This window comes from Mirounga leonina, unplaced genomic scaffold (genome assembly GCF_011800145.1).
Source record: "Mirounga leonina isolate KUSES-001 unplaced genomic scaffold, KU_Mleo_1.0 Mir_166, whole genome shotgun sequence".
NCBI lineage: Eukaryota > Metazoa > Chordata > Mammalia > Carnivora > Phocidae > Mirounga > Mirounga leonina.
In genome coordinates, this window is record NW_023270418.1 from 35,975,951 (window position 1) to 35,988,640 (window position 12,690).

General features: G+C 67.4%; 2 protein-coding genes across 3 annotated transcripts in view; one reads left to right on the top strand and one right to left on the bottom strand.

Annotated features, from left to right (window-relative positions):
* The first annotated feature begins 2,781 nt into the window (after positions 1 to 2,781).
* On the top strand, positions 2,782 to 3,724 carry PHLDA2 (pleckstrin homology like domain family A member 2). The gene is made up of 2 exons (XM_035012400.1): positions 2,782 to 3,242; positions 3,409 to 3,724. The coding sequence occupies exon 1, from the start codon at positions 2,836 to 2,838 to the stop codon at positions 3,229 to 3,231; it is 396 nt and encodes a 131-aa protein (XP_034868291.1). The 5' UTR covers positions 2,782 to 2,835; the 3' UTR covers positions 3,232 to 3,242; positions 3,409 to 3,724.
* A 2,127-nt stretch (positions 3,725 to 5,851) lies between these two features.
* SLC22A18 (solute carrier family 22 member 18) overlaps positions 5,852 to 12,690 on the bottom strand; it is a 20,848-nt gene continuing 14,009 nt past the window's right edge. For both annotated transcript variants that reach the window (XM_035013524.1, XM_035013525.1), the window contains 5 exons: positions 11,776 to 11,883; positions 11,080 to 11,180; positions 8,335 to 8,436; positions 8,020 to 8,140; positions 5,852 to 6,084 (listed from right to left, as the gene is read on the bottom strand). In XM_035013524.1, coding sequence (XP_034869415.1) covers positions 5,897 to 6,084; positions 8,020 to 8,140; positions 8,335 to 8,436; positions 11,080 to 11,180; positions 11,776 to 11,883 — 620 coding nt within the window. In that variant the 3' untranslated portion in view covers positions 5,852 to 5,896. The remainder of the gene's footprint in view (positions 6,085 to 8,019; positions 8,141 to 8,334; positions 8,437 to 11,079; positions 11,181 to 11,775; positions 11,884 to 12,690) is intronic.

Sequence of the window (12,690 nt, forward strand, 5' to 3'; positions counted from 1 at the left end):
CACCGGCCCGCCCTGACGCACGGCTTCCTCACAGGCCGCCGTTCCCAGGCTGGTTGGGCAAGAGCCTCCGAGGCCCGGCCTCCCACTGCTTGAACGGATGACCTCACGAGGGGCGCTTCGGAGAGGTGCCTTCGTTCTGTCTGGGCCATCCGACGTCCTCACCCAGCTGGACGGGACAGCGAGTGTCCCTGGCCGGATGTTTGGGGCCCAGTCTGCCTGGTGGCAGGAGGGGGGGTTCCCCCAGGCAGGCTGTGCGTGGATCCCAGATGCGACCCTAGGATAAATATTAGTAAACTTGGCTCCGACCTACCGTGCCTGACGCCACCCATGTGAGGCAAAGCCCCGCACGGCCCCTCCCTGTTCCTTTGGGTGGGGCTCCTTCCTGCCCCCAGGCCTTGGGGCGCAGTAGAGTGGCTTCTAATCCCGCCGGCTGGCAGTGGGACCTCAGCTGAGTCCCTAACTTCTCTGAGACCCCCACTCCGTTCCCTGTAAATCCAAGAAAGCGACCCCAGCAGTCCCCACCTTGCTGGGGGACCAACAGGGGCAAAGAGGGCTAACGAGGCCCAGCACCTGCAGGTGCGGGGCCCCTGTCTCTCCAGCCAGCGGCTGGCCATCCAGCACCCACCTGGCCAAGAACCCTGGTGGGCCGCAGCTCCCCACGGGGTGCAGGCCGAATCCACACCGCGGTCCCCACTGCCCGGTGGGAAGCTGTCTGCCTGGTGGGTCTTCTGGGCTCCTGGCTATCAAATGGCTCAGGGAGGGGGTTCCCCCAAAAGGTCCTCCCTTGGGGTTGCGAGGTCAGTGTCTGCTTCCTCATCATCCCTCCCAACTCCCTGCCCCAGGGGGTCCCCCAGGTGGGCCTGCTCGGGGGCGGGTGCAGGGCCCTCTCGTTGGTCCAGGCTCATGCCACCGAGCAGGGAGCAGGAGTGGGCCGGCAGGTTCCCCGGGGCCTCTGCTGGATGGGGGTCTCAGGCTGCAGGGCGGGGAAGCTGCCTGGGTGGGCCCAGCTCCCGACCCCCAACCCTCCAGGATCCCCACTCAGGCTGCCCTGCCCCGGGGTCTCCCTCCCAGGGAGGGGGCCAGGGCTCTCCACCCCTTATGACCTGTCCTCCCAGTTCCCTCTGACACCCACCTGTCAGAGCACCCCCCAGGTCACTGACCCGCCAATGCTGCCCAGAGAGGCCTGGCCAGTGGGAGGCAAGGAGAGGCGGCCTCACATCACCTCACTGGGCCTCCGCTGGTTTGGGAGCCCCTCCCACATCCTCTTCCTCCCACTCAGTCTGTTCCTGTAGCACCTCAAGCCTATCTCTGCTTCCCCCCCGTCCCTTCCAGCAGGTCCCCTCTTCCCTAAGGCCTCACTTCATCTGTGAAATGGGGCCGAGAAGAGCACCCCTCAGGGATGGGCCTCGCTGGGCAGCTCCATGGGCACCACTCCCTCCCCTTGGAGGCCTTCAAGCTGTCCTCTTGGCCCCATGGCCCTCAGCTCCCCCTTCCTGAGGGCAGGCAGGGCTCCTCTCCTCGGGGTCCTAGCCCAAGCCCCTTGTCTGAGCTGGTGACCCTGAAGGGCCGGGGCTCTGGACTACCCTGAGAGGTTAGGGACTTCCCAAGGCGGCGCAGCAGGGGCGGCTGGGGCAGGGGCAGTTCAGCTCCAGGGCCGGCTTCACGGACCTGCCCCGACTCGGTGCTGCGCTTGGTCCTGCGCTCTGCCCTCACCAGCGGGAAAACTTTTTGAACCAGGGACCTGCCTTTCCCTTTGCACCTGCCCTGCAAGCTTGTCCCTAACCGCCAGGGGACTCAGGCCCTTCCTGTTCTGTTTGCAGTCCTTTCCCAGGGTCACAGCTAGGTGGGGGTGTTGGAAAGTGGGTGTCCTGGAGAGGCCCTGGCCGCCAGAGACCCCTTCTGCGACTCCACCCCCACCCCTGGGAACCCGGGAGGAGCCAGCCATCACTCCTGCTCCTATAAACCCTTTAAAGGAAGAGAGTAAGTAAAAAGCCTGTCTGCCCGGCTGGAAGGCATGACTCAGCTGCCCCCTCCGCCCTCTCCAGGCTGACCCTTCAGCCCCAGCGAGGAGCTTTCCACACCCACAGGGCCTTCCCCACTGGGCTGTGCAGGAGGTGGGGGTCGCCCCCTGCCAGCCGCCAAGAGGGCGCAGGAAGGACAGGCCCTCAGGAAGGGAGGAAGCTCCCTCACATTTATTGAGCGCCAAGGGGTGCTGTTCTAGCACTTTCCATATGTTCTCTAATCTACAAAAGTGTTACTGTCCCCATTTCACAGAATAGAAAGCAGGCTCGCAGCACGTGCTCTCGGTGTCGGCCTGGGCCCGGAGGGGGTGGGGGGGAAGAAGGAAGGTCCTGCCACGGGCGGCCCGCGGGGGTGAAGGTGGGAGAGCAGGCCGACTGCGCAGGGCCATCGGAGGGTCTCGACGGGAAGGGTCCTCAGGGCGTGGGATGGGCCGCGAGCCCTGGAGCGCCAGGACTAGCTGCTGGGGCGCCTGGACGGTGGGGGTCCCGGCGCCGCCGACTCCCCGCCCTGGGCCGACCCCGTCCCCCGGCGCTTCCCGGCCGTGAGTCACGGCGGGCGGGGCCGGCCGCAGCGCTTTCCTCCGCGGGGCCGGCGTCCGCGGCGGGGTGGGGACCGCGAGTCACCGCACGGGAGGTACGGGAGCGGAGCGGGAGACCTCGGCGGCCGCGGGCGGGCGGGGCGGGGCCTCGGGGAAGGGGGCGGGGAGGAGGCGTGGTCTCGGGGCGCGGCGCGGGCGGGGCCGCATAAAGGCAGCGCCGCGGCCGCCCGGGCGCATCGCCCGCGCCGCCGCCGCCCGAGCGCGCCAGCTGCGACATGAAGACGCCCGGCGAGGTGTTGCGCGAGGGCGAGCTGGAGAAGCGCAGCGACAGCCTGTTCCAGCTGTGGAAGAAGAAGCGCGGCGTGCTCACCGCTGACCGCCTGCGCCTGTTCCCCGCCGGCCCCGGCGCGCGCCCCAAGGAGCTGCGCTTCCACTCCATCCTCAAGGTGGACTGCGTGGAGCGCACCGGCAAGTACGTCTACTTCACCATCGTCACCACCGACCGCAAGGAGATCGACTTCCGCTGCGCGGGCGAGAGCTGCTGGAACGCGGCCATCACGCTGGCGCTCATCGACTTCCAGAACCGCCGCGCCCTGCAGGACTTCCGCAGCCGCCAGGAGCGCGCCGCGCCCGCCGCGCCCCCGGAGCCCCGGCCGCCCCGCGCGCCCTGAGCGCCGCCGCGGTGAGTGCTCTGCCCCGTCGCGGGGACCCCGTCGGGAAGGCGGCCGGCGCCGTCGGGCCGGCTGCGGCCGCGGCGGGGCCCTGGGGGACCGACCCACCGCGGGCCCGAGCCGGCCCGCTCGGCCCCGGGCTGAGGCCCCGCCGCCTGACCGCCTCCCCCCCCACAGGAGCCGCGCCCGGGACGAGTCGGGCCGACACGGGGCCGCGCCGGCAGGAACCCGGGGACCGCGGGGCAACCTGGGCGGGCCGCCCACCCGCTGGCCACATGAGGACAAAGGCCGGGAGCCGTGTCCCTGACCCACACAGAAGGATCCTCCCACGCGGAGCCACAGAGCCTCGGCCCGCTGAGCGGGCGCCTTAAATTATCAGACTATCTATGTATTTATTTTGATGGTTGTCATGGAACCCTCTGTCTTAATATTTCGTTTTTGCATCCGTGTGTTCATTCCAAATAAACGACTTGATCTGTTCCCTTTTCTACCAGCCCAGGCCTGGTGCGGTGAGCTTCCTGCGGGGAGGGTTGGCGGCCCTTTCAGTGCGTGTAGGGGTGGGGGTGGGGAGAGCCGCCACCCTGGCGTCTGAAGGGCAAGGGGGAAGCACGCTGAATGAGCCCGGTGTCATCTGCTGGGCCCTGTTCACACCCTCCTTGCCAAGCAGCCTCTCCCGAGGCTGGGAAGTGCCCCGAGGTTTGGCCCCGGCTGACTTCTGCTCCTGGGTGTGCCTGGGAAGGACGGAAGGACGGAAGGACGGGGCCAGTGCTTGCTCAGGGAGGCCGCTCACCAACTGCCTCATTGAGGTCAGTGCCCCTCCTCCGCCGAGCTGCTCCTGCCCGGGGCGACCCCAGCGGCCCCCACCACCCACACGCCACCTGTCCAGCAGCCCTCCGGCCGGAAGCCCTCAGCCCTCAGCCCTCTGGGTGCCTGCCGCGCCGTGCTCCCCTTGACCCCACCCCACCCCATGGCGGGGCCGCGGCAGCTTCAGGCGACCCGCACCCGCAGTGTGGGACCGGTAGGGCCACGGTGCTTCTGGGCGGGTGAGGGGAGGCCCAGCCATTCCCGATGGCCGGCAGCTTCCGCCCTCCCTGCCCGGCTGCCTATGGGCTGGGCTGAGACACTGTGTCCAGGGCTGCCCCGTGGGGAGGACTCGGGAGGTGTGTTCCTCCAGCCGGAAGGTCCACTGGTGATGAGCAAGCCAGAGGACAGAAGAATAGGACATTGTTCTCGGCCTGTTGAGGGAAACTTCATTTCGGGGACCTTTCTGGCAGAAAGGATGCCCCGTGTGGGAGGCAGTGGCGTGGGGAGTGAAGGACCAAAATTGGGCCCTGATGTCTGTCACTCACACTGGACGAGGGGAGCCCTATGGGCCTCCTCGCTGGGTCCCAGGGCTGACTGGGGAGGGGCTGCCCCTTTGCTGGGAAGCCAGAGGAAACCATTCCTTGCGGGGCACCTGGGTGGCTCAGTCCCTTCAGCGTCTGCCTTCGGCTCGGGTCATGATCCCAGGGTCTTGGGATAGAGCCTCACGACGGGCTCCCTGCTCGGCAGGGAGTCTGCTTCTCCCTCTCCCTCTGCCTGCCGCTCCCCCTGCTCGTGCTCTCTCTCTCTTTTTCTCTGTGTCAAATAAACAAAATCTTAAAAAAAAAAAAAAAAAAGAAAAGAAACCATTCTTTGCAAGGAATTTTCTCCTGAACACTACTTGTGGTTGGGGAGAGGGTTCCTCCAGAGAAGTGGAGAGAGAGTGGCCCCAGGGCCTGCACGGGCCTCAGATGCACCCCCATCCTGCCCAGAACTTCAGGGGGACAAAGGGTGAGAGCCCCATTCCTGGTGGGTTTCACAGAGAAGCTGGTCTGGTCTGAGCTCTTGGGCCAGGAGGGTTGACAGACCTCCGCTCTCTGTGGCCCCTCTGGTCGGGACCATGGAATTCTGGTGTTGGGGGTCCTGAGCTGTAATAGCCTGTTTTCCAGGCAGCCTGTGTGCTGGGGGGTGGGTGGGAGGGTTTTGGGGGGATGGGTGACCTTCATGGTTTCAGGGTCACCTGCCCCCCCTGCTGGGATTGTTCTCTCTGTCCTGGTCATGCTGGCCTCCCCTGCCTGGTGCCCCTCTCCCTAGAGCGGGGTGGAGAGGTGAGGGAGGAGGAGGGACGGTGCTCCCCAGTTCTCATGACTTGCTGCCTGGCTCCACCCACCGGGCTTCCCACCAGGGAGCGGGGGCCGGTTTCCTAGACCTCTTTCCAAGCCTTGAACTCCTCATCTTCGAAAACAAGCAGTTTCCGTTCACGTGGGGTGACTGACAAGGGCGAATGGGCAGTGTGCTTAGCCCCAAGGCCAAGCGGTGGCGGACTGGGGGTGGGCAGAAAGCTCCCGTCTCGGGGGGTTTGAGCAGCGCTGTCTGGGTGCGGGTGGTGGGGGGGGGGGGGGGTTTTGACGGGCCCCCCCCCCCCCGCAGTGCACTCCAGGGGGCAGGGCCCACCGCACCAGGACAGCTTGGGTGACTGCTCTCTCCGGAGCCCTGGGGCCCCGCGGCCGGCCCCCTCCTCCAGGAAGCTCTCCAGCCTCTCTATCCCTCCGTCGCTCACCCCCAGGTCCCCTGTTCAACCCACGGGACTTTGCAGAAATCAGGCTGGAGGAATTTATTGCTGGTCTGTGCCCTGGGACCGTGGTCACCAGACTTTGTCCGGCTTCTGGGCCAGAGGCTGTCTCCAGAGTGCCAGGAGGACAAGGACGTTGGTGGCAAACTGCACGTGGCCGAAGACGGGGACCCCAAAGCTGCGGTACAGGAGGCCGCCCACCGTGGGCCCCAGGGTGCGAGTCAAGGGCTGCACGGAGGCACAGAGGCCCAGCATGGTGCCTGAGGGGCGGTGGCGGGGGGGGTGCAAGTCAGGCTCGGCCAGGTCCCTCGGCACCACTGCCCTGGCCACCACTCCCCGGACACAGCTGAGGCCTCCCCTGCCCCCCACCCCACCCCGTCCCGCTTCTGCTCCCCTGGCTCCCTCCACCCAGACATGTGGGTCTGCTCCTTTCGGACCACCCAGCCGGGCAGGGGCCACACTGCCACTTCTCAGATGCGGGGCTGAGCCTGTGCCCTGCCCCAGAAAGTTCCCGAGCAGCACAGGAGGGGCCTGGGCCTGGAGCCACAGGGCACGGGCCAGGCCCTGCCCTCCTAGGCCTACCAGGGAGATGGCATCCCAGCGGGGCCAGGCACTGGGGAGGGTGGGCGTGGCGCTGGGGTGCCAGGCAGGCTGACACCCCCAGGATCACCCCCACAGCCCCCACTGCCTTCATATGGACGGGAGAGTGCCCCCCACAGGGCTGCGGAGGGGCCACCCACCTGCCTCTCTGCACCCACTTCCCAGGCTCACCTCGCTGCCTGCGCCCCCGGCTACCTGATGCCCCTGTCACCACGCCCCTCCCAGCAGCTGTGCCCTGTGTGGGCACGTGTGCGTGTGGGTATTGTCAACAAGACATGTGCCCAGAGGGTCCCGGGCTCCTGGGGCTCAGAGCCCCGGTTCCCTCCCATCTCCCCACTGGGCCAGCTAGGATGGCCTGGGGAGGCCCCGCCTGGGCTCAGGACCTGGCGTGGGGGAAATTTAAGAGCGGCTTCTCCCATCGCCCACACGCCCTGCAGACACCGGCGAGCAATTACCGCCCCCTCTGTGGTCTCGGGTTCCCAGGCTGGTGCTGGGAACCAGCTCCTGGCTCCTTCCGAGCTGAGGGGTGGTGCCTGGGGCTCAGGCTCTGTGTGGCCCCAGTGCCTTGGGTGTGCTCCGCCCTCCTCCCTGCAGGGCCCTGCCCCCATCTCTCCGCACTTGTTCCCCTGCCTCCTCCTGGCCTCTCCTGGGTGCCAGCCCACCACTCCAGGACACCCTCCAGGCCCGGCCGGCCACCCATCAGCCACCCGGTTCCCATCCAGGCCTCTAGACCTCACTCTGTCCCTTCCGGACCGAGGGGTGGATGGAGTGAGGGTGGGCCAGGCCCCCTGAGCTTCCTAGCCTGCTGGGTTCTTCACCCTCAGGCAGCCACAGGAGCCCGTGAACTCGGCCTGTCCCATGCCGGGACCATGCCTGCCAGGAGCCAGGGGAATGGGCAGCAGCGGGCACTGTCGAGCCCTGGGACGTGAGTCCGGATGGAAGACTCAGGCCTCAAGACAGAGAGCTAGGTGCAGAGTGAGGGCTGGCGATCCCTGTCTGGGGACACCTGTGTCCCACCGGGGGGGGGGTGGCTGGGGGCTTCGCGCCTTCGTTCACTCACTCAGGAAGCACTTGCACACACCCCGCACTGGGTGCCGGGGAGGGAACGGAAGACCGGCTCCTGCCTCCTCCCAGCCTCGCAGGCAAGCCCCTTCCTGTGCTGACCACGCTCGGCCCCACTGGGCCGTCTTCCTAACTGGCCCCTGCAGGAGACTTTCAGTCCCACGCATCCCTCCACACCTCTGCCCAGCTGGGATGCCTGGAATGGCATCTTTCCATCCTCCTTTTTAGTGAAATCCTGCCCATGCTTCAGAGTCAAGCCAGACACCACCTCCGGGAAGCCCTCTTCCCATCCGCCAGGCCCGACCCAGCCAGGTGGCGAATTTTCACCCGAGCCGTCTTGCGGCCCCCAACCCCTACCCCACTCACGCAGACCCCAGGCCGCCCACCCCACTCAACACTCCCTGGGTCGGGGCAGACCCAGCCTGAAATCGGGGGGCTGCTCCATCTGAAACTGCCCAGAAAGCTTTCCAGAGAGGAGGCCTGGGGCTCCCCAGAGCCTGCCCCTCCCTGGCTCCTGGGGATGCAGCTCTCACCCGTGTCTGAGGCCGAGACAGCCTTGGTCAGCATGCTGTCGGTGACCACGTTGAGGGCACACAGGCTGAAGACTAGGCCCGGCATCAGGAGGCAGAAGTGGAGGACGCTGGACATCGGGGCCTGGCAGGGCAGGGAGGCATGGCAACTGGGGGCCTCACGGGACCAGGGTGGAAGGGCCTGTCCCCAAAGTCCCACGGAGGGTGGCCCTGGGCGGGGGTGAGGGGCTCAAATGCATGCTGGGCCTGTGCAGAGGGTCGGGGGACGGGCACGGGTCCCCGGCCGGAGCGGGGGACAGCCCAGAGGCAAATGCTCACCATGGCCAGTCCCACCACGATGAAGCCCAGCACGCTGGTCCGGAGCAGGGCCCCCTCCGAGAAGTGGCTGCTCAGCCGCCCGATGACCAGGCCCTGAATGACCTGGGGAGACGGCGGGGTGGGAGGGGTCTGGACCGGGGGCGCCCCCGCAGCTGGGGGCCTCCCTCGGGGTCCCCTCCCGACCCTAGCAGCCACCAGGTCAGAGCAGAAGAGTGGGTCCCAAAGTCTGCATGTCAGCAGCAAGGGCCCTGGGGGGATGGGCCGGCCTGGGCCCCCCAGCAGGCACCCCTCCGCTCACACAGCCGCCCAGTGGGCCGGTGGGCCCCTCGAAAACCAACCTAACAAGACTACTTCAAAGCAGAGCCATAGATGTCCTTAAAGGAGGCCTACTTTCAGACTCGCCTTCTCTTAACGTTTCTCCGTTTGCTTGTTTCTGTGGAGGAAGGTCTACCGGGCAAGCCCCTCAGTGCGGCACAGCTGGGGGCCTCTCAGCAGCACGGGAGGGTGAACCCGGCCTCCGCGTTCATACAGACACCCCGACCGAAACCCTGGCGGGGTGCTGTGGTGCCTCAGTTTCCCTGTTCACTTAAAAAATCCTAAACTCCCATGGCTCAGGTTACTACAGGGAACCAGAAGTTAACAAACAGGTCTGTCGGCTCACACCTGCCCCAGGGGTAACGCGGGCCACCTGAAGCCCCCAGTTCTGTGCAGCTCTCTCTAACAGCACCCAGAGCTGGGGGGGCCTCGTACACCACGTCCAGCCTCTGCGCGGACCCCTGCGCAGCACCCCCACCCTGTCTGAGTAAATCCAGGTCCCTCGGGCCCTGCAGGCCAGCCCTCCCCCCGCACGCGTCCTCAGAGCCTAGCTCTCCGCCTCAGCCTGCTCAGCAGCCGGTGCGCTCCCCACCCCCAGGCCCTTTGCACCTGCAGTCCTCCCAGCCCCGGGCTGACTGCCCCCTCGAAACTCGCACCTCTGCCCGTCTGAGGACCCGATTCTCCTGCGGGGTGCTAGTCACCCTGACGCATAAGATGTGCAGGTGGTCGGGGGCTTATCTCCGTCCCCCTTCGACCCCGTATGGTGGGAGCCCCCCATCACTGTGGTGGCGTGGTGCCTGGGGTGTAGGCAGAGGCGCAGCGGGGGCTCTAGCAGGAGGGCCTACGAGGGACAGAGGGCTGCAAGTCCCCCGGGGCGGCGACGCCCTCCCCTCACGTTAGGACCATCTGGGCTGCCACTCCCCACCGGCCCCCAACCCTAGTGCCCCCCCACACCCAGGGAGCGGGGAGGGGGCGGCCGTGGTCTCCCTGGGGTCGCCGCACTTCGGGGTGGGGCAGGAAATGGTCTGTGGAGGGAGCAGCAGGTGGGATCCCAGCTTTGGGGGTCAGGCGAAGGCAGGCTCAGCCTACAGGGGGGCCGCCGCTCAGACCCTCTGTGAGCAGCCCTACTGCTCCCCGGGCTCTGGAGGCAGGGAGGCGCCTGACGCAGGGGGCTTCGGGCCTCTCCCTGGAGACACAAAACCCCACCTCTGCCCGCAGAGGAGCCCCAGCTGCCCCCGGGGGCCGGCCACCATCCTTGCAGGTGCTGGAGCCCCAGGCCTGTCTCAGGCGGGGTCACCACCAGGCTCCTCATCTGTCCCCGAGGGTCTCGGGGGTCTGCTTCCTTGAGCCGACGCACAGGCCTGGCCTCCCGGGGGCAGCCATTTAGAACGGGGCACCAGGGGCCCCCAACTCTGGTGCTGTCCCTGCTACTATTTTGTGTCTGTCGCTTGCTTCCCCACCAGGCCGGCCCTCCCTGCTGCCTGTGCGGAGCAGCCCCGGGAGCCACTATTTTAGCCCCAGGGTCCCGACCAGTCCTGGGCCCAGGGGCGTGGGGAGCAGATGGCCCGGAGGTGCCGGAAATGTCACGTGCTTCCGGAGAGGTCCAGGGCTACCTTCCCCCCCGCCCCAGACGGTCCCAGAGCAGCCCCTCGCGCACTCCGGCTGTCGGGCAGCCGTCCAGGGTGGTGGCAGCACGTCACCACCTGTCCCCACCGCCCCAGGGCCTGGTGCGGATGCCCAGGAGGAGCGGGGCCTGGGAGCGGGTGACCGGACACCTGTCCCACCTGGACACGCGCCTCGGGCGCCTCCTGACGCGCAGTTCCCAGGCTCGAGGCATCTCACAAGGGCAGAGGGTGGCTGTGACTCGGGTGGGGCTTCCCGAGGTGGCCGGCCTGCTCTGAGTGCTTGGCCACATCATCACCCCCACAAGTCGCGGTGCTCCACCCCACTGGATGGACAAGGAGACGGAGACTCTGAGAGCTTGGGGAACTTGCCTGCTCGTGGGCAGGTGGCCTTGCCACGCGCCCCACCACTGGGCGCTCCTCCTGCCCCGTCCCGTCTGCCGTGGGGCGCCCAGATGCACACTGGGTGGGCCACGGACCCTCGACATGCTTCCAGACAGGAGGCCAAGGGCTCACCAGCCTCCACGGGGTGCTAGCCTCCTTCCTCCCCTCTCAGACAAGCCCCCCCAGGCCGATGGGTGTGCGCACAGGACTCAGGCCCACAGGATGCAGGCCCATCAGTGGGAGCCTCGAGCAGGGAGAGGCGGACAGGCCTGCCTGTGAGGGGGAGCGTGCACCCTGCAAGGCAGGAGGGCAGCGGAAGCTGTCAGCGCTGTGGAGAAACTGAGGCAGGCAGGCTGCGAGGTCCGTTGCATCCAAAGACCCCTACCCACCCAAGACATGCCTTGAGCACTGGGCAGCCACTCACCATCTGGAGGACCCCGAAGAAGGACATGAGGTAGCCAGCCTGGGCAGCGTCCAGCTGGAAGAAGTCCATGGAAATGATGGAGAACATGACCATGAAGAGTCCTGGGAGAGGGGAGGAGGGGCTGCCTGGTCACCCCAAGCCCCTGGCCGTAGGGCCCACCTCCCCTGTCAGCTGGGCTGGGAGCCCTGGTCCGGCCACAGTGACCGACAGCTTTCCCGGGGAGGTGGGGGGCCCCAGGGCTGACAATGTGGGAGGATGTGACCCCAGACCCACTGGTGGTCCCCAGAGGCCCCTTTTACTGAAGTCAGCCACTCGGGTCCCATCCCCGTGACCCCAAAGAGCCGACCTGGATCTGGGACAGCTGGTGGGGGCCTGTCTGGGCAGCCCCCTGCGTCTGCCTTCACCCCCACGGACCCGACCCCAGAACCTTCACTGTTGCAAGGGTGAGAACTTTCTGGGGTCGAGAGATGAACCCTTCGCGCCAGCACAACACCTCCTTAATTTGGTCTCTGTGCTGCCCCCCAGTTAGAGGACCCCAGAGTGGGGCTCGGAAACCCTAGGGCAGGGCGCTGAGGGCGGTGTGGGAGGTGGGGGGGGCCCTGCTTCGCCGTCAGGGGCCATCTCCTTCTCCGGGGAGGGCGTGGAGCACGGGACACGGGGCGGAGGAAGGGGTCCGCCCCAGGCTCTGAGACTCACCCGAGGGGAAGCCGGACACCACCTTGACGAGAAACACGGGCAGGACGCCGGGCCTCAGCAGCAGGCGGCTGATGGCCTTCAGGTCGAACACGCTGGCCCGGGCTCCGCCTGGGGGACCCGGAGAGGCCGCTCAGACCACCGGATGGCCCACTCCCCAGCTCCCCGGCCTGGTCCCCTCCCCCTCTGTCCGGCTCTCCTGGGGTCCGCCTGTATTTGGCTCTTCCTCTGTCCCTCGCAGGCACGTCCTCCCTCCCGACCTCTCAGTCACTGGGCACAGAGGCACGGGGTCCTCTGCTGGCCCCTCTGCGGAGCCCTGACCTTCCCTTGTGGCACCGCTCTGCCCCCCACCTGGCGCTCCCCTAGAACCGCACTGCTGAGCACCAGGGCGCCTGCCACTTTGGGACTCAGGCTCCTGGCTGACCCCACCCCGTGGTCCCCCCCATCGTCCCCGGGCCTCCCCCTAACATCTCCCCTGCCTCCAGCCTCAGTCTCTCCGAGCCCCCATGCTTCCCCCCCCTCCAGACTGCACCCGGCTCAGCTCCGGTGGCGTCGGCAGCCCGGGGACGCCCGGCACTCCAGAGCGGCTCACGGAGGGAAAGAGCGCGCGCGTGGCCCCTGAATTCGACCCCCGGCCCCGCGTGCCTGTTGCCTGGACCACACCCGCCTCAGCGGGTAGGACGCCCCCGTGGGCTCTTGGTATGTCCTGGTCTTGGCCGACTCTCCCTGAAGGGAGGTCCGCGGTACCGGCTCGTGTGGCGGAGGGCTCATGCCTCATACCGGCCCAGCATCCAGGCACGGTGTACCTGGTGGGCTCACCTGGAGGGGGGTACCTGGCGGGGTGTACCTGGTGGGCTCACCTGGAGGTGGATACCTGGCGGGGTGTACCTGGTGGGGCTCACCTGGAGGGCTGTATCT

Excerpts from the sequence above, each read along its gene's own strand:
- PHLDA2 (XM_035012400.1), top strand. The coding sequence starts at position 2,836 with ATGAAGACGCCCGGCGAGGTGTTGCGCGAGGGCGAGCTGGAGAAGCGC.